This window comes from Liolophura sinensis, chromosome 6 (genome assembly GCF_032854445.1).
Source record: "Liolophura sinensis isolate JHLJ2023 chromosome 6, CUHK_Ljap_v2, whole genome shotgun sequence".
Classification (NCBI taxonomy): Eukaryota; Metazoa; Mollusca; class Polyplacophora; order Chitonida; family Chitonidae; genus Liolophura; species Liolophura sinensis.
Window position 1 is genome coordinate 39549698 of NC_088300.1, and position 21549 is coordinate 39571246.

The 21549-nt window shown below is 38.6% G+C and overlaps 1 protein-coding gene across 7 annotated transcripts in view; it reads left to right on the forward strand.

Annotated features, from left to right (window-relative positions):
* The window catches only part of LOC135468227 (liprin-alpha-1-like), a 97744-nt gene extending 80724 nt beyond the window's left edge, over positions 1-17020 (forward strand). For 4 of the 7 annotated variants that reach the window (XM_064746352.1, XM_064746355.1, XM_064746356.1 and 1 more), the window contains 12 exons: positions 1070-1215; positions 1760-1789; positions 3458-3636; positions 4429-4525; positions 5119-5200; positions 5748-5948; positions 6542-6717; positions 8277-8374; positions 11668-11843; positions 12743-12811; positions 15126-15181; positions 15927-17020. In XM_064746352.1, coding sequence (XP_064602422.1) covers positions 1070-1215; positions 1760-1789; positions 3458-3636; positions 4429-4525; positions 5119-5200; positions 5748-5948; positions 6542-6717; positions 8277-8374; positions 11668-11843; positions 12743-12811; positions 15126-15181; positions 15927-16134 — 1518 coding nt within the window. In that variant the 3' untranslated portion in view covers positions 16135-17020. The remainder of the gene's footprint in view (positions 1-1069; positions 1216-1759; positions 1790-3457; positions 3637-4428; positions 4526-5118; positions 5201-5747; positions 5949-6541; positions 6718-8276; positions 8375-11667; positions 11844-12742; positions 12812-15125; positions 15182-15926) is intronic. The other 3 variants (XM_064746354.1, XM_064746353.1, XM_064746359.1) reach the window with 3 other exon arrangements.
* Positions 17021-21549: the final 4529 nt, after the last annotated feature.

Genomic DNA, 21549 nt, shown 5'->3' on the forward strand with positions numbered 1-21549 from the left:
TTAATGTTGATCACGAGTGCTAGTGCCTCCACATTGTGATTAGTACTCAACCACTCCCTGTAATAATCATGCACCAGCTCAAAAACAGCCAAGGTCTATCCTTCCTAATTGGATGAGAATCTGTGTGTAAATATCATCAGGAAGTAGCGCTGGACTTCTTCACATTCTGCAGCTTGTAGGGATTCTGTTTTTATGCCATAGGTCAACTGTGAAGCTCCGCACTGTAATCAATCAGTATGTTGTAGCGGACCTCAAGTTTTTTTTTTTTTAAAGCTGCTCATTTTTTCTATTTATTTATATTAAAAGGGTCTTTTTAGATTTGTTTGAATGTAGGATGATATCCTATGGAAAAATGTAAATTTAGGCAATATAGGTAATAATTCTCGACATTCTATTTACATTAAAAAAACTAGACCTTTTTAGGCAAAATTTTAGGTCGTTTACAACAGGTGAAACTTAAGCTCATTGCTGCCCTCTTGAGTAATGAGTGCTTTCACACTGTCATTGAATATGGAGAGATTACATGTATGTCTTGTGTAAGACAAGCCCCACTCAGTGTGGCTTTGTGTGAATGGTAAACAGATAGGGAAAGATTAGAGTATGTCTTGTGTAGGACAAGCCCCACTCAGTATGGCTTTGTGTAAATGGTAAACAGATATGGCGAGATTACATGTATGCCTTGTGTTTTTTTTTTGGGGGGGGGGGGGGGGTAGTCCCATGAGTTTTAAAGGGAGGCAAGCAATGATGTTCACACATGTTAAGACTAAGTTAAGACTTAGTTTTTTGTGTAGCCTATGGCACATTTGTAAGGACACATTGTTCTGCTGACAGCTAACAGACGCTCGTTTGCCAAGAGCGGTTGTGGTTAATGAGCAAATTAAGAAAAACAATAAAAAATTAAAGTTTCCTTTAAAGTTTTAATTAAAGTAGATCCATTAATCACCACATAAAAATAGTTTTATTTTTGACATTAAACCCCCATAATTCAATGAATGTTACAATGCTGATGTAAAACAGATAATGGCAGATTTCATGTGCGTATTAATTATTTGATTTGGTGGTATTACAGCCAGCTGTTCAGTATAGTCAAGATGATAGCTCTATCAAAGAGGAGAGTCGGCCAATCAAGTGTGAATCTAGTCCACCAACCCCTCGGTCATTACGGCTTGAGCGTGTCGCAGCCGCACTGGCGCAGAGCAGCGAGGACACTCCGAGGTAAGTACTTATCACAGGTGCAAGACTCACAGCAGGCACATCATAAACTGTGGTTTAGTACACCGGAACTTGCTAGGTGGTTATTCTACCTTATGGCGGTGTAAAATTATAGCAAACTGGGTTTCACACAAGTTGCTTCCTCTGTTTGTGTTTGAAGGGTTTTTTTTATGGTTTCATTCAGGCTTATTTTGCTAACTTTGATATAAAAAAAAAGTACAGTAACAGCCCAGAGAATTAAAAAATGATCATAATATTTGTAGGATATGGTAAAGAAAACTGTTTAGATGTTCCGGATAAATAAGTTAAATAAATCTAGATGTTAATTGTGTATTAAAATGTGTTAAAATTGTAATACCGCTGACAACATGTCTGATTTATGTTTCCTCCAAAGTCGTACATACCAAGTCTTTCTGTATTCATATACCCCTTGTGAATAAAACATCATCAAATTTCTTGAATATTATGTGCATTCTTGCTGCAGTGCTGCAAACCCCACTAGGGACTTGACACAGATAAACATAAACATGACGTTTGTTTGTTTTAGCCCACCTATTGCAAAGGATATAATCGCTAGGTGAGATAGTGTGGCCCCTGATGGTAAACTGTGACTTACTGTAGCCACCAGCTTGTAGGCTGTGGATGTCTAGGAGTTGCTGATAGCAGTCTTTTGTTCACGCCTTTGCGCTGTTTAAATGCCTATTCATGTTGTAACACTGTCATTACATAACTTTCCCCTTCATAAACACATCTCTCCATTTGTTGTATATTCACCCTCTAAGGTCTTTTTCCAGTGCACTGGACTAAATGTCGTTACTGTTAAAAGAAGTCATACAATTTTTTTCTCCACATTAAAAAGTTTTGACATCAATTTACAAATTGGTACTGCTTAAAAAAAAAAAAAAAAACTTTTCCTCAAAGACCTGATAAATTTTTTATGAGTTGTTGATTTTAATAGTTTATTTGGTTCATTAAACCGTCTATTTTTTCCCCAATTGAATTGGATTTTCATGCAGTTTTGCATGAATAAGATTACAGAGATGTTTTTGCAGCTGTTTTTTAGTCTGAACTGATAAATGGCCCAAAATAAACTTTGGTCAACACAGACATTTATCTGTGTCAACCATAGCTAGAAGACTTGTGTACACACTGTACACTATTGTATCTTATAGGTTAGTGTGAAAATTGAACATTTGTGTGTGTCTGTTATACTCCTGCGTTTCTTTCTGAAGTCTCTAGTCTATAATCACTCAGTCTAGGATGTCTGCATGTGTTCATGTGTAGTCAATTCCTGGCCTTTGTATACCTGTTAAGACGTTTCACGGTTCGTCAGAATCCAGGGTCAAACATGCCCTACTGTGATCAGAATACCTGGACAAATGTAAATGGGCAGAAAGCTAACTTACATGTAAATGTAGGGAAAAATCATATACATGATAGTGTTTTTTGTTGTTTTTTTTTTTTAAATTCCCTGTGAGCAGCCTACTAATGACAAAGTGAGAATTTCTGCATTTTTAATGAAGACTTCTGTTGCTGTTTCCTTCTTTTCGTTTCATTTATGTTTTTCAGTTGATGAAGCAGAATGAATGTGCATTTGGGAGTACAGTATACCACATGTATATATATCTTCAGAATTGTCTTTTTGGAAGCTGTTGCATATTCTTTTAAAACAAACCAGTAGATCATAAGATGTATAAAAAAGTAGACAAATAAATTATCTTGAAGAAGCACAGAAATCTGATATGGAAAAACGTTGTTGAGCGAAATTGATCAGATGTTAAAGAGTTGATTTTCACATGTGTTCAGATTTATTTATGTTTGGATTGGAATGGACATACCTGTAGCATAGATTTATGGCATGCATCAAGCATGTGAACTGTCAAATTGAGTGTACATTTTAGACGAGGTGCATGTAATTACGTAGCTGAGTGCAGTGTTAAGGTTAGGTATTTTTGTGGGATGTATTTGGCCTGAGAGCTTTCCTGTTTAGCGTTCATTTCCACCATAACAATGAACACAACAGATTTAAATAACTCCGGAGTTTAAAGAAAAAACTGATCTAGTAAGCCATACCCAAATTAAATCAAGCATACATATGTACATGTAGCCAATCTTGCCAGTGTTGTACTGTGTTACACACGTGTAGTGTATTATTGGTCACTGATATATGTTTGTGAGTATATACGTGTATTAGTACTTGTGAATTGACCATGTTCATTATGTGTGTGAATGATTTTTGTTTCAGAATATCACTGGAAAGCTCACACAGCACACCTAGCCCTCTTAGCAGCACAAACAGCAGTCAGGATTCCCTTCATAAGCAGCCAAAGAAGCGAGGTATTAAGAGCTCGCTAGGGCGATTCTTCTCAAAGAAGGAGAAGGGAAAGACCAAGGAGGGATTGGTCCGAGAACTCATGCCATCCTGTAAGGCTGTTTCCCATCGTTTGTCTTCATGCCATTCTATGTGGCTGTTTTCCATCATTTGTCTTTATGCCGTTTTCTATGGCTGTTTTCCATAATTTATCTCTATGCCATTCTGTGTGGCTGTTTTCCGTTATTTGTCTTTATGCCATTCTGTGTGGCTGTTTTCCGTTATTTGTCTTTATGCCATTATCTGTGGCTGTTTTCCATAATGTATCTCTATGCCATTCTCTGTCTGTTACCATCATTTTCATTATGCTTTTCTCTGTGACAGTTATCCGTCATTTTCTAAAAGTTACAAAAGTATGTCATACATATGTTTGTTGATATGTGCTTTAAAGCCTTTGTAACAATAGAAAATTATTCAAACATGAAGAGGTGTACTTTAAGATCTCAGAGGAGTCCTTATCATGGGAAGCCTTTATCATGGGAAGCCCTTATCACAGGAAGCCCTTATAATGGGTGGCCTTTGGTGGCTCAGATGTTAAGGCATCTTGAGTGTCTTTTATCATGACTATTTTACAGTTCCAAGTACATGTCTTTCATGTGTCTACAAATTACTTCTGAAATGATTGACAGGTCACAAGGTTCAACTTTGTTGAACACTGCAAGTATGCGTGATATATCATGTCATGTGGATGGATATAGGCGGCTTTCAAGTTCCACTGAGATGCTGCCAAGATACAAGATGAATAGAAACCATCTTCATAATAGTGCTGCACGCTGGTCAAATAAAGCATGCAAATTTCAATTTTCTATATAGTTTAGCTGATGTATCTGTTCTGTGTTTTGTAGCCGGAGGAGGTTACATGGACACAGCCGAAGCAGGAGGTTCAGACAGTCTCACTATTGGCCTAGGGCAATCAGAATTTGACAGACGGAAAAAGAAAAAGTGAGTTTAAGCATCAATACTGGCACAGTATCTAAAGAAAAATATTTTATAAGCTGGGTTTGTGGAGTTTTTGCCACATTTTCCTATGATCCATTTTCTCTCTCAGTGAAAACTTTCAAGGTCTGTTTACACCAGAACATGTCAACTCAGCTTTTTAGTGTAAAGATTTTCATTTATCTTTAACTAGTGCTGTGCATTGAAAAAATTTATGACATCATCTTTGTTTAATTTGTATACATAATGTATACCTTGATTTCTTTCTTCATGACTGAATTTCATGTCAGAAACTGTTTTAGTGTGATGCAGTAAATCATTTCGGACATCTGAGGAATGTAGGTTTTGTGTACAAACTCAGCATGTTGAAGATAGTGCCCATTGAAAAGATTTGTGGCAGAATCATTTCTGGATACTCTGCAGTCGGTTGAGTCCTCTGCAAGTGTGAAGCTGACCAGATGCATGGTTTTGAAGGAACTTGAAGGACATACATACACAGAGGCTCCAGAGACTTATTAGATATTGTCCACATTAGCCAAATATATACGTGTACATGTTTACTTAGTGTATGTGTGATAATGTTACTCTGTTTTTCACAGGGAGGAGTTATTAGAAGAAGCCATGAAAGCCGGCACACCATTTGCTCTCTGGAATGGACCCACAGTGGTAGCGTGGCTGGAGGTAAATACCCTGAAAACTCCCGTTCCTTCATACTCATGTACTTGTTTTTTATATGCTTATACTTGTGTTTTTTGTGTACACCTCTTAAACCTTTGTTCTGACGTCACTCTGTTCAAAAAATGTAATTTCTCCCGCAGGAAGGTACGGCAGCCATACTTTCCTAAAGTCTTCTGGCAGATTAAGTAATACATGGAATGTTTTGTCCATGTCACCTAACATGAAGAATCAGAACTAAAACTGTTTTTATCTGTGTCAAGCAGCTTCATAAGTTGCGGTGTCAGTGAGTCAAATTTTGGTCAGTCACAGTGGTTATCACCCTATTTACAAGGTGCCTGTTTTGAAGACGTCAACTTTTGGTACGTGTAGGATGTCTCAACCAATGCCAAGGAGCATTAGATACTGTGTTATATGCCATGAGTGCTGTTATTACTTAATTTTCTGTTCCTGGAAGTGTGACAGAAGCCTTGGTTAATCCCTTAGATGTAGTTCAACAGTGTGCTTGCCTGTGAAGACGTCCATACTGTCCTTGCGCTGGTTTGCCTTTCAGTTGTGGGTGGGCATGCCAGCTTGGTACGTCGCTGCCTGTAGAGCTAATGTCAAGAGTGGAGCCATCATGTCAGCACTGTCAGACCAGGAGATCCAGAGAGAGATCGGAATCAGCAACCCACTCCATCGACTCAAGCTCAGACTAGCCATTCAGGAAATGGTCAGTTTGACCAGTCCCTCAGCACCCAAAACTAACCGTAACGTAAGTTTCTTTACTGGTACTCTGTAGAGATTATATAAATCGGCTTCGTGCTTTGGCATTATGGCATGAAGTATCCTCTAGAAATGTGTACACCTCTGTCTATATTCATGCTAACCTCCCTGGTAGAGTGAAATGCTGATGTTCCTGTATTGTTGTTAACAGTGTATTTTACGATTTCTATAGAGATTAGCATAAAGAACTGAGATCTGAAGAATGGCTTAATGTTAATTTGTCAGGGCCATATCTAGCAAAACATTAAAGATTCCGATCCCAAACTTTAATGGTGACATTGTGACTGTGCATAAAGAAATTTTTAAAATGCAACTCGAACTAATGGTTTCTGAGAGCTTTTAAGCCTGAATGAAAGAAATTTGTATGAAAACTTAATTTTTTATTGGTAAACCATCATATATTTGTTTAATTTACTTGTAAGTTTAATACAGCTTGTTCAGATATGGCCCTGATTGTATATTCTTTTAATTCCTCTGTTTTGTATAATAGTATTGAGTAAACTGGTTGAATGAGTAAGCAGAACACGCAGGTATTAGGGACACTTTTATAAACAATCACTCACAGAGCAAATCATTTTACAGTTTTTAGCATTTGGAGATATGAATCATGAGTGGATTGGCAATGAATGGCTGCCCAGCCTGGGTCTACCTCAATATCGTACCACCTTCATGGAGTGCCTGGTAGATGCCCGCATGCTCGACCATCTCACCAAGAAAGACCTCAGGGGGCAGCTGAAAATGGTGGACAGCTTCCACAGGTAACACCAAGTATACCTGTATAAGCATTCTTGTATGCAACGTATTGGAGGCATTTTTTGTGACATCCCATCTCTTTTGTTTAGAGAGAATCCGGCTCAGGGCAAGCCTAAGACTTGGAAAAATACTTCATTCCTTAAAGGGCAGTTAGTCGGATCAAGGTTTGAAAATTGAAACTCAGTATGATAGAGTTCATTACAGGTTATGTGCCAAATTACAGCTTTCGGCTATGTCCCATATTTGTGGAGTAAGGCTCCAAACTTCCAATTTACGAGCCAATTTTCCAGGCGACAGTGTGTTTGTTTACAAATAACCAGTCCCCGACCACTACCGATGATAGATTCGGATCTATTCGGAAATGTAATGTTGTGGTCATGTGATACCATATCTCTCAATCAAAGTGTCGGTAGACGAGAAAGGCTACATGAGAGAAAATATGAGTGAGTCTGCGAGAAAGAAACGGAGAAAATGCATGCAGGATAGAGAGAGGGATAAGTTTGAGACTGAGAGAAGGAAGTATTGAAAAGAAGAAAGATAAGATGCACTTAAAACTGAAATTGTCAAATAAGCCTTAAAGTGTTTTCTTTAGCACATAAGTGAAAAATTAGTTGAGCAACAATGACCTGTCAGTTCGGTCGCAATTTCTGGTGACATTGATCGTTTTCCTCTGAGTTATGTTGAATACTTGATGTTAATTTTAACCGAGAAAATTTTGTTAACGGACAATAAGGCAAGACTATATCATAATCTACCGGAGCACTCTGTCGATAGCTCTCGTGAGCAACAGGCTTTAGGCTCCACCCAGCCCTGGAAGTGCAGGTGATCAGGAAACACTTACTGCAGGCCATGTACAGGTTTGCCTGTTGTCTGCATACATTGTACCTGTAGTGTGACTGTTTATTATTTAGTTATTATTTATAGACGTTTAATGTGAAAAATCCAGAACATCTAATCAATAGTTTGTAAGTTACACTGGAAAATAAGCTACATGTAGTTTATGAGGAGAAAACTAAGTCTACCCTACTAATGAAATTTTCTTCAGTATTGCCTGAGAAGTTAGTTGTCTTTAAAGACAGAATTTTCTGAACACATGATATATTGAGATATAGATAAGCTTTGTGGATTTGTGTTATAATTATCTTAGTGACATACAGCCTCGAGTTTCTTGTTGATGTCACATAGGTTTTGTGTGTGGGAGAGAGAGTTTGGGCTCACTAATGAACGTTACGTAATTGGAGGCTTCCGATCATTATGCTTACAGTAGTCTCTTTCCTCTAATTGACATGTCATTAAATTACTTTTTGTTTAAAAAATGTATTGATTGATGTAGGACTTTGATCCTGCATGTGTATTTTTTGGTAATTGAGAAAAAAATGGATAGAAAGCGTGGTACATGTAAGTTGAAGTATTGAGGCAAATTCTGTGCGGATTATATTGTGTTCCCTCGTATTGTATGTGTGTTGTTATTATTTAAGCAAAATAAAACAAGGAACAGTGCACACCATGTTATGATTTTATTCTTGGTTAGCTTTATAATGATGTTTATCTTTGTGTTTAACAGAACAAGTTTACAGTATGGCATCAACTGCTTGAAGCGATTAAACTATGATAGAAAAGAATTGGATAGAAGGAGAGAAGACAGTTCATCTGAGATGAAAGGTCAGTTGGCATTGTTTATAAAAAGATGGTTACACCTATTTTTAATAGTGGTATTTGGATTTTTAAAAAATATCAGGGCCTCCGTGGCTCAGTTGGTTAGCGCACTAGCGCAGCGTAATGACTCAGAAGCCTCTCACCAATGCGGTGTGAGGTCAAGACCAGCACATGCTGGCTTCCTCTCCGACCGTACGTGGGAAGGTCTGACAGCAACCTGCGGATGGTCGTGGGTTTCCCCAGGGCTCTGCCCGGTTTCCACCCGCCATAATGCTGCCGTCGTATAAGTGAAATATTCTTGAGTGCGGGGTAAAACACCAATCAAATAAGTAAATAAATAAAAAAATATGTTTTTGTTTAATTATTTATTTATATGTTGTAAATGATGTTCAGATCAGTGCCATATTTGAGAATTTTCACTTATGTGTCTGGTGGTCAGGTCAACGGTTGGAGGAAGCTGGAGTGACCTTCACTAGGTATCTGGCTGACTTACTGACTTAAAGCGATAACCGAACTAGCCTTATCTGGATTCAAACCTGGGGCATCCTTTGTGACAAGATCTACGTGATAGCCGAATAAACCTATTATTGTGTTCTGTCATTAAAATTGGATCATTATTATTATTATGATGTAACGTGATATGACAAGATATGATTGGAATAAATTGTTACCTGTATGGCTTCAGATGGGAGATATCTAGATGCAAAACATTATTGCATATTACATTTTGATTTTGTTTTATGGATCACTGTTGATAATAGGGGAATATTTCATTTGCTAATTGTTTACAGCAGCACTGACATATGCTGTGGTCATCAATCAAATATGTTGTCGTAGAGAAAGTGCTGTTATTTTAACATCCCTTGCGTTACAGTGTAGTATTGATCAGGCCACGGTGTGTATCTTTTAAGGATATCATGTCTACAACATACATGTTGCGACATGTAATGATCTAACATCACCAGTAACCATAAATATTTCCACCATCCAAACACCACAATTGCTGTTATTGGCAGGTATATGAAAAAAAAATATAATGAACTATGATATGTAAATTTAAAGGCTCCGATACATGTGTATCTCTCCTGATTGGGAAAGCATTGACAGTTACATGTAAAACAGACTGAGATTGTAATTGTAGACTTCCTGTATTTGGCACAAGCAACATATGCTAAAGTTTGAAATATTGTATGTTGGCCCAGAACAAATAGATTTCTTGATTAATATCAAATGACCTGACTCCACATAATATATCATACTCATAAATCACATTTAATGCGATATTCAGACTAAACATTTATTTTTGCAAACAAGGAAGGGCATGTTACCTTATATCAGTAGACAGATGGAATGTTTGTTCCGTCTAAAATCTCACAAAATGACAGAGGTTGTAAGCAGAGGTGCTTTACACCTGTAGAAGGAACAGCTATGACATCACTCCATCTGGCATAATCAGTTCATTTTCGTATAGTATTTCACGTAAAGTTTAATATGTAAAAATTTGTTTTTAGAAGTACATGTGCGTACATGAAGGTCTTGAAATAATACTTTTGATGACTACACTTGCTTTTTTTCTGATAATGAATGAACCAAAGTTCACAAAAAAACTTGATCAGTGAATTTGCACAGTGGTTGAATTGATCAGAATCATGTAATTTGTGTCATTTGAAACTTGCTCAGCTGTATGCCGAAATACTGTATTTCTCATGCCTCTTTGTAGTAGAAGACTGGAAGAGAGCTGCATGGTGTCTGAGTAGAAACTACTAGAGGAAAAGTGGGTGGGTGGGAGCACATCACATGCATGGCGTTCAAACTGACTACGGTTACGCAATCTGGCCTTTCCCGTCTGTTCCATGGCATGCCCACAGGGGACGGGATACAAGCTTGATGGCTGACATGATCAAGCCAAATTTACAGCCAGTCTTGTGTCAAGGCATAAATATTTGAGCCGGTCTTGAACTGTGCGAGTGTTAGGTACTCATCCATAATCCACCGAGCCCTGATCAGCTGACAGCCCCTGTCTACTCAAGTATTTCTCCTACAATGAATGGCCCCGTCTAACCTTTTCTACCACTGACATCAGCAATACATATCATGAACACTGAAGCCAAGCCTTGATCCAGGTTACTTCACATATGTAACATCCATCTTCAACATTTCCATCACACGTTCTCCAGCCATAGCAGTCATATATTAAATTCAAATGTTAAAAAATTCTTTAACACGGCATTAAATGCCCTATGAATCAATCCGTCCATCGATCCATCCATGCATCTATCCCAGACACTGTTTTTATTACCACACCCACCTCGTTATCCAAACTCATACTGGCCTTCACCATGTGCGATATTTACCTATACCTGACATACCTGATCCAATTAGACAGTTACATGTGCTTTGTATATGCCTTGTATATTATGTAGAGTCGATTTAATCAAGAAAGGTCTTTGCTTCTGACTGACAGCAAATGTTTCTACATTGAAACGGACATCTTGCTTCTGCCAAGTATGAAAAGTCTACCAAGCAAAGTCAAGGGATTGTCAGGTACCTTGAGAATGTTGCTGAATGCACCTCAGGCACACCTGGATCCTCCACCGTAAAACTGACTGTTGCAGGAGGGAGTAATTCTTGAGCACAGTGTTAACAGTAATCAGCTAATCCATCTGTCCATGTGACAATCACAGATACAGCACTCATTACTTTCTACCCCCACTTGTTCATCTCCTATACAGCCCTAAGCAAATATTGGCCTACTCATTTCATATCTGTTCTAATTGAATAGATCATTACATTGTACATGTATATCTACATGCTTACGTGGAATGTAATAGTGATGTGTAATATTCAGTATGTTATCTGACTTTTACTAGACCTCTTCACTGGTGACCATTAAATGTACATTTCAAAAAAAAGAAGTTAAGTTTGTTAACAATGTGAACAGTGCTAATGTTTTCAATCTTTTTTTATCACGTAAATTACAAATTTAAAAATTTTCTGATGAAAAGTCATTTATTTGATAGGTGTTTACCACAATAATCACAAACTATAAATACCTCCCTTGACATTGTTGAAGCCGAATCAGCAAAAGCTAGATTTGAGCCTGCATCCTTGTAGAACAGGAATCAATAGGCTGGGGTGAAAACAAAGCTATAAACCGAATGGGCCAGTGAGAGCCATTCCTCTGATGACAACATTTTGAGCATATAGTGGTACATTATAGAGGTGATGTGCATTGCTGCCTTCAAGTCCAGTGTATATGTGTGTGTGTATTGCTGATATTCTGCTGTCTCTCCCTATAGATGTGCTGGTGTGGACAAATGAGCGTGTGATCAAGTGGATACAAGGGATAGGCCTGAAGGAATATGCAAACAACCTGCTGGAATCAGGAGTGCACGGGGCTCTGGTAGCCATGGATGAGAGCTTTGATCACAACAGTATGGCACTCGCTTTGCAAATCCCAACTTCATCAGCACAGGTTAGCCCAGATGGGGGGAATTAGGTTGTAATACTGCCAGTTTTGTATTCAGTTTTCTTCTCCTATTTAACCTTCTTTCTTGCAGTGGAATTTTAATTTCTGGAGCGAACGTAGTCTACCTAATAGAATTTGACTTTGGAACTTCACACACAGTATCTACATATTCGTCATGGTTTTAGTGTTCCTGCTGTGTATATGTGTTGTTCGCTGTCTCAGACACAGTGTGGCATTGAGATGATTGAATGGCTATTCATGTACGTGTTATGCCAAAACGAGTGTTTGTGATGTGTGATAGTATCACACTAAGGGAAGTCACTGACTCCAGTGATTCATGAGGCGAAAAATACATTAATATTTATGTTCCCTTGCGAATGCAAACGAGGGGCGTCTTGATTTTTACCTCTCCATGAGTGTATTACTTGTGGACACAATTTTTTAAAAACTTTTTTTAGATTGAAGATTCATTACATAGTTTGTCCTCAATGTGGACATGATTAAATGTTGAACTTTGAGGCATTGCTTTTTCTACTTTTTGTTAATTTTGCAGATTTTCGGACCTTTCCATTTTTGAAACATGCTAGCTTATATGTGCTTATGTACTTCGCACAAAAAGGGGGTATATGTGTTTGATAAAAACATCACAGCCTGTTTTGTCCTCTACCTCTCTCTAGTCATATTCCACATTTCCTGTAAATATAAGGGTTGATGTGATATATGAGGTAGCTGCATCTACAATGTCGGGAAGCCGTTCCAGAAGGATTAGCTTTCACTAAAATTCAGGTGGAATTGGCATGATTTGTGCTTGTTCACCCATCATAAGGTAAGTATCTGAGAACCATACAGGGGTAGCGCTGAAAGCTTTGCTTATTTGCAGCTTCTATTCCCTGTTGTTGTTGCAGGCACGGCAGCTGTTAGAGCGAGAGTTTAACAACCTCCTGGCCATGGGAACAGATCGCCGTCTGGATGAGGTAAGCCATACTGTGCTCTCTTGATTTTCTTTGTGCCGAGCTAGCTGGCCTGAGCTTGGCTTTGTCTCTGGAGTGTCGTGGTACAAGTTATCTTCCCACCTATATGTACACCCACGCGCCACCTCTCTCACCGCCTCGCTCATAGGTCCCTCACTTCTCAACCCGGCATGTACAGGTAGTCTTTCCCCAGTGTTCTCTCTTCTCCTTGTAGATAGCATTCATGTACGTACATGTAAAAAGAAAGAGGGATTTTGTTCCACTTCAGCGGTCATAGTGTGGAAGCTTTAGGCAGTAATGGAACCACCGGTTATATGTGACATTCTCTTTGTATTTTTCGGACTATTGAAAACGGATTTTGTCCTATCGTTACATTGTCTAATGTTAACTAATGTGTATACCTGTGGCAGAATCATGGAACATAACAGGATGCAATAGTTGGCTCTCAAATTGTCCTGTGTAAGAAACAACTAACATGTCATCAGTGTCATTTGTTCACAGCTGGCTCTAAAATCTGTTTGACATTCCTTCTAGGAAATGACCTCATTATGCTCCAGCATATTTGTTAGAATTTTAATTTTAGAGTTTTATTCTCAAACGACCGCAGACAGTAAAAGATGTGAATGGAGAGCTGAAAAGTTATAATTTAGGAAAGAACTTTTATCTGCATATGTTTTCTTTTCTTATACTACATGTATTTCCTACGATAGTGTCTGTGCAGCATGAACTACAGTACTTTGAGGGAGAGAGAACATTGGTATATGTATGTGAATAAATTTCATGAATCTTGATAAATTTTTGCAAAAGTCGTACCACAACAAAGGTCAGCAGCACCTGGAGACGTACATTGAAACTGTTACAGCCTTTGGTTAAATAAAAATCTGAAAGATTTGGTTCACCAGTTTAATGATTTCTATAAATTATTGCCCAGAATATTATTATTTGTATATAAGTATTATATATTGGATCACAGATTGCTTGTATCAGTGTAATCCCACTAATTACCTTACATACCATAATTGTACTTATATTTGTCATAACTCATGGGCACACACCGCTGTTCAGTTGGGTGTTTGACTTTCACCTACAGTTTAATGGAATTTTTCACTAGCTAAGTGCTTACTGTATGTACTGTAGTACCCAAATGTTATTAGTTGGTGAAAAATCGTTTGAAATTTTGTATGAATTTCTGTTAAAATTTCACTTGATTATTCTTCGGCTGAGTACAGTTAAGGTACTTAGTGTGTTAAAAATTCCATAAAATTCTGGGTGATTTGTAGTTTAGTTTCTTGACAGCCGTTGCACTAGTTTCTATACAACAATGCTTTGGCGCATACATGTAGGTTTTCCTTGATATCTGAGTTTTGTTCTTGGATTGGTACTTCTGTTACCATGGGGACTGTGGAGGTTTAAGTATTGTAACAGGGAGCTTCTGCCAGTTAGTCAGTATACCACTATAACTTCTCTCCCTAGAGTAATTGATTCTCAAGTCATAATATAAGGTTGTATCATATTCATGAGTTCTGACACTATTTTCCATGTTTCCTGTGCACTGTGTTTGGAGCTGTTTTGTCATGTTGTCCTTTAGGTCCCAGCAACTCTCAATCACACATCTTATTTCTAGCTTCATTTGTTCCGGGACACATTATGATGCTGTCCTGTATCCCAGTTTTGTTACCTACTGCACATGTAAACCGATAAACACTGAACCATGTAAATCTTTGCCGAAGCCAAAAATAAGACATGTAGTTTTGATATTTATTGCCACATTGATCTACAAATACTTTTTGTGAGAGAAAAATTAAAAGTTGTGGAAGCATGCTGTGTTATCCCAAGTTATGCCCCTTGACACAAGAGTTATCTGCCCATATCACATGTTGTAATAATCCTCTTTTTTGCTGTGCACATCTGAGGCATGATAACATCTACCTGTGCATATATTATTCTCTGTGTATTATACTAGTCTTTTATATACATGTATTTTATATGGTATCATATCATAACAAAACTAACTGCAAGATTTTCCATACTTTAGTACTTGACTTGTTATGTTACTGACATGGTTAATGTTAAATTTCAAGTCCAAGTTGCTGATTACTCTCAAGATAAAATGAAGTGAAAGTTCACAGACATATATAGTATATCTTAAAGAAGTAATATGGTTTAAATTTTTTCTCTACAAGAAAGACTATTGACATAGATTAGAAAACTGACATATCTGTTGAGTATGTTCCAGTAAGAATTTGAAGTTAATCTTGATTTTCTGTAAATTATGAGTCAAGCCCAATTATTTGAATCCTACTCTCCTAAACTTTAGACACGTGAGGCTTCCAAGGGGGTTGTCAGCCGCAATATGAAACCTGATCATCAATGGTATGTTGACCCACACCACGTGACATGTTGTTATTATCCACATTGAGATTCTCATGTAGGGTACCACCAAGCTTTACTGTTATATTTGCATTTGTTTTTTTTTTTTTTTTTTTTTTGGTGTGTGTGTGTGTTAAAGTTCCGTATGCTTAAAAGGATTCTTTAGTTAGTCAAAACAATTTTGAGTCGTTGTCATTTCATGTAGCTGAGATATTTTGACCTCCACTTTCCCATGATGGATTTTGTTTTGTTATTTTTTGGTTAATCGGGATTAATGTGTGAGCTTGGGGGTTTTAATATGGCCAAAGTGTTTGGTGCTATTGTCCTTCCCTTAGTGTTTGTGTGGTCAGAAAGAAGTATCAGTGTGTAGACTCCACGTAGACAAGTCTCATCGCTGCGTTAATCTGCTAATATTGACTGATCAAATGATTTTTTTGGTGTGCTGCCCTGTTTTGGATCAGAGCATTTTGAGGATATTCTGACTGTAGTATATATTGTCGTGTAGAATTTATCTTATTTATGTCATAATGGTTCTCTTAGAAACAGTGTCTCATCGCATTAAAATTCCCTGTGAGCCAATAATGATGTTGTGGTGCCCAGAATACTGTGTTGGATACAGTGTGTAAATTTGTTTTAACATCAGTTGTCCGTTTCCAGTTACCATGTTGCGTGACGCTGTGTTAACAATTTGTATTCTGTAGTTTGGTTGATGTGTTTTATTTAGTGGTTTCTGTCTTGATCTCTTCAGGGTGAAGGGGGTAAATTTAAACGAGCACCATCGTGGAGGAAGAAGTTCCGTAACAAGGACGGCAAAGGTCGCGAAAGCGGGGACGAAGGAGATTCGAGCCAGGAAAATTTCTCACAGCAGTCCCCTCAGCGCACCCAGCGAGAAAGTCCCATGGCTCGTAGAACAACAGAACACATGCGCAACTTTTGAAAAGCTGGCATGGACGTGAACTTTTTAATAAAAAGTCTCATAGGGAGACTTGTGTACTTAATATGTATGAAATACCCTTTGACATCAACTACTGCACTTGTAACATTAGACTCCATTTGTATATGCATTATCAAGTTTTACAAGGCCACAAGGTTGACTGTATTTGTAAATGTATTAGTAGTGGTATTCCAATCCTGATGGCATACATTGTATGTAGATGTTAGATATCGTGGATAAGCCAGGCTGGATTTCAAACCTTCTGGTCTATTTAATTTATACAGTAGCCAAGGCTGTGTATAGCTAGCTTGTTGTAGGCACCACCATTTGCTCTTAATGTATTTATTCGAAACCCACCATCTTGTGATACGTTGTGTAGCATTGCACAGTCTTATGCAATGTTTCAACTAGAATCTTGGAAACAGAGATCTTGTTTCAAATCCGTGTAATTATTATTACAAAAGATTTTTACAAAAAGTCAGGTGGTCAATTGCTGTGAAGATACTCTTATCCACATCAAGTAATGTTGCCAAATATTTGCATTTATCTCATTTCATCTTTCCAACTTGTTCATTTTCATGAAATTTGTCCTTCAAAGACTTTCTTTTTGTCCAGATCTCAAGCAGCAATATGCAGGCCTACAGGTCTTGTGACTTGGGACTCTCCTTTCCTCTCCTCATGGTACCTCATAATGTGGTAGTGATGACACAGCATAAATACTGAATGGTTAATAATGGTACAAACAAACAGTTGGATGGACAGTCAGCCAGCCAGAGTGTAACCCATCTGACAAGTAGTCAGTGTCAAACAAAAGCATACACTCTTCCATTAAGACTTCTAGGTTTTGCCAAATTACATTTATCAACATTTCCATTCAGCATATCAGTGAATAAAAATCTGTAAGCCAACATTTTGAGTCTGTGACTTTCATTTTGTGATGTTCAACCGTGATGTTCTGCTATGAAAAGCTGGTTATCTGGATTCTTTCTGTCTAGGGAGGTTCAGAAAATTCAGTGTCTGTTTAGAGTAGTTCATTGATTGGCTGACCATGATTAACTATGATAAACAATACCATAAAACTCGGAACAGGACACGGCTCTTTTACTGGTTAGGTCTCACTTTTCTATGTGAATTTTCTTCAAAATAATTTATTTTATTTATTTGTGTATTTGATTGGTGTTCTACGACATACTCAAGAATATTTCACAAATACCACGGCAGCCAGCGTTATGATGGGAGGAAACAAGGGGTAAACCCACAACCATCTGCAGGTTGCTGGCTGACCTTCCCACCTATGGCCAGTCTATAAAATAATTGGACTGGCAGTGAACACAAGTCTATGTGATAGGATTCGAATTGCACGCTTAATTGTGATTCTTCCTTACATGAATCTCGCACCTCGTAACATTGAAGAAATACGATGTAATTCAAACTTTGGGACATAGTAACGAGTTTTCTTCTGATAAATGTATAAAGCTGTCAGCTTTGTTGCCCAGTGAAGTGTTTTATTGAGGCAAATCTACATACAAAGTTTTCCTGAAGTGACACCATCAGTACATTTAATAATGCTAAGATTTCTACTGGAAACCAGTTTTGCTTTTTTTTTGTCCTGGAACATCCGTTTCAAGTAATGTAGACTTCTAAAATAACAGCGGTTTAAGCTGTGATCTCAGTGGGTTTTGAGTCAATCCTACATCAGACCCTACTGAAGATATATGTACCTATCAAGGAGTTTCTGCTTGAATCCAGTCACCATGGTGGGTAAATGTGTCTCTTGTGGCAGCATTTTGGCTCTGGGCAGAATTTGTGCATTTCCCTGCCCTCCACAGACATGTGGCCTTGGAGCAATGAGTCTGGGCGCACCCTGTCCAGAGACGAGATTAAACCTGCATGCATGGATTCCAGCACCTCGGCCACATAGGGCATGTTGAACAGCTCATTGTGTTTCTTGCCCTCAGTACTCTTACATGATTCATTGGTTTCATTGGTTTTGCCCTTATAGCATTTTCCCGTCTTCCAGATAAAATGCACTTGTTTTCTGCATTGCCAAATGAGCTTGCATGTACTGGTTCTGATGGCAAGAAATAGAAATATGAATTGAATACTGACAATAACAGGTCCAGAAGGCTGATATAATTATTTGATTGTTAATTTTCTCCCTACGATAAACGCCGCTAATGAGACTATAATCTACAGTTGACTATTACCAACGTAAAACAACAACTTGATAAATCACAAAAGAAATGTAATGTGATTCTTTCGGGTGTAGTAGGCATTATTTTTATTGCTGCTGTCAGACACAGGGTGTGTTTACAAGTATTAATCAAGAATGGGCAGGTGATAACAGAACATAGACAATCATAGACACAAGTATTATCACAAACTAAGCATAAGCAGGCAAACAGATGTAAATACATGTATTTATAGATATATATATATAAGTACATAGGGTGTGGTGGATGGTGGGGAGATTAGAAGTGTACAGGTAACACTGCCGGCCGCTGGCAAATTGTGCCTAGTTACTACAACAACGTAAAAGTAGGTCCCACCCACATTTGTAACTTTTTCTGTCACAACAGCCAATGGCATCAGAGGGTATTCAACAGCTTACAGCTGTGCCCATAAATAAAGATCAAACTCCTAAGGTCCCAAATGAAGCTCGGTGCCCAGTCATGGTTCAGGGATAAGCACATGTTGACCGGCGCATGTTAACCATCTGGAGATGTCATTGCTTTGAAGAAAACATGATTGGGAGTTACACCTACAACTCTGGCCAGATTGTCTCCAGTGCAAAATTAAAATCAGATTAACAGTATAATCCTATCCTAGTTCAATGCCATATTTAAGAATTTTTCACTTGCAAACAGTTTGGCAGTTTTAAGGGGTCAATGTAGGAGATCCAGTAAAGGTATTCCCAAAGAACCACATTTACAGGCACACACAATGACATTACCAACGATTACTAGTGCTGATAATTATAAAATTTACAAAAACAAAAAACCTACATGACAAGGAGACACTCCAGTCATGAACTTTTCTTTTTTTTTAAAGGCACTTTGATGCAACATTGACCACTAATAAATTATGCACCATTCTGACTGAATATTAGAAAAGAAGACAACTCGATTGCGTCTTGAACAAACAGCTTGGAGGCAATAAAGCTCTCCAAGTGGGTCCACAGCATAAAGTAAGGTATTGTTTGATATGTGGACAAACGCGAGAAGGTAGAGAGGCAAAGTTAACATCAGAAAAATAGTATCAACATTTTACTGCAGGGACAGCCTTTCTGTCTGAGGGACAATATTGGTAATAGTCTCTCAGCGACAGGTTACAGAAATATATATATCCATAACCTGTCAGTGAGAACCGTGTAATGTATTTATATTGCAAAAGAGCCATGAATTCAGCGCAGAAGGCTGATGTATCTGAGATGGATAACCTTCAGATTTAAGGATAAGTATTCAGGTTGAGGGACAGCTATTCTGGTGAAGGGATAGCCATTCAGGTTGAGGGATAAACATTCAGGTTGATGGATAGTCATTTAGGTTGAGGGATAGCTATTTAGGTTGATAGATAGCCATTTAGGTTGAGGGATAGCTATTTTGGTGATGGGATAGCCATTCAGGCTGATAGATAGCCATTTGGTTTTAGAGATAGCTGTAAGGAATAACCACTGAGGTTGTGGGATTGTCATTAGGTTGGGGGATAGCCTCTTGTAGCTTAATAACAATACAACAAATTAAGAACCAAGAGCACAAGAGCAAAACATCATTTCTTTAGCCTACCCATACATATACCTACAAACTAAAGAGTACACACATGGAATAACAAAAATACTATCACCAAGAAGAATCAATCTTTCACCGGCGTGCCATCAGAAGAAGTGTTTATAAACACATTTCAGCAGGTTTTGCTCAGAGCTGTCAAGATAAAGCATCAATATTTCATGTAGAAATATAATGTTTAAAATTTTACATCAGTAGGTTGATACATTTACATGTTGACATTTCTTGATGAAAATTAATTTGCAAACAAATTAATGATGAAGTTTGTCACACATAGGGATTGTCAACATTTTGGTCATTTTCTCCCTTTGTGTTTTTGAGAGTCGCATGGCGGAATTCTTTCATTTCTCACTTATTTTTCAACACAATGCTTTGAAATTTGGCACAGGGTGTAGCTAAATAAGTATTCAAGAACGGTCACATACATTTTGAAATTGATCTCAATTAGTTTTAAAGAAAACCAAAACTTTTGAAAATTTTGAAAGTTTGAACTTTGATGAGTATTAAAAACTTGTGGGACAATATTTTTAGTTAATACTAAACATATTCATGTAGGAAACTGGGGTTGGGGGGATACCAAAGCTGTAGGGGTGCTGGGGGAATGCCAAATCTGTAGGAAACTGAGGGGTGCTGGGGGAATGCCAAATCTGTAGGAAACTGATGGGTGCTGGGGGGATACCAAATCTTTAGGAAACTGGGGTTGGGGAGATGCCAAATCTGTAGGAAACTGAGGGGTGCAGGGGGGATACCAAATCTTTTGGAAACTGGGGTTGGGGAGATGCCAAATTTGTAGGAAACTGAGGGGTGCTGAGGGGATACCAAATCTGTAGGAAACTTGGGTTGGGGAGATACCAAATCTGTAGGAAAATGAGGCGTGCTGGGGGGATACCAAATCTGCAGGAAGCAGGGGTTGGGGAGATGCCAAATTTGCATGAAGCAGGGGCTGGGGAGATGCCAAATCTGTGGGAAGCAGGGGTTGGGGAGATGCCAAATCTGTAGGAAGCTGAGATTGAGGAGATGCCAAATCTGCAGGAAGCAGGGGTTTGGGAAATGCGAAATCTGTAGGAAGCAGAGGTTGGGGAGATGCCAAATCTGTAGGAAGCAGAGGTTGGGGAGATGTCAAATCTTCAGGAAGCAGGGGCTGGGGAGATGCCAAATCTGCAGGGAGCAGGGGTTGGGCAGATGCCAAATCTGTAGGAAGCAGAGGTTGGGGAGATGCCAAATCTTCAGGAAGCAGGGGTTGAGGAGATGCCAGATCTGTAGGAAACTCAGGATGCTGAGGAGATACCAAATCTGTAGGAAACTGAGGGGTGCTGGGGGGATACCAACTTTGTAGGAAACTGAGGGAGCTGGGGTGATACCAAATCTGTAGGAAAGTGTGTGTGGCAAGGGATGACTTGATTTGATTGGTGTTTCATGCCATACTCAAGAATATTTCATTTATACCAACGAGGCCCACATTATGGTGGGAGGAAACCCACAACCATCCTCAGGTTGCTGCCAGACCTTCCCACGTACGGCCGGAGAGGAATTAAGCCAGGATGAGCTGAACTTGACCTCACAGTGACCGCACTGGTGAGAGGCTCCCGGGTCAATGCACCGCATCCACGCCAACTCCCTTGGTCACGGGGGGTCTGGTATGACGCCAGGTG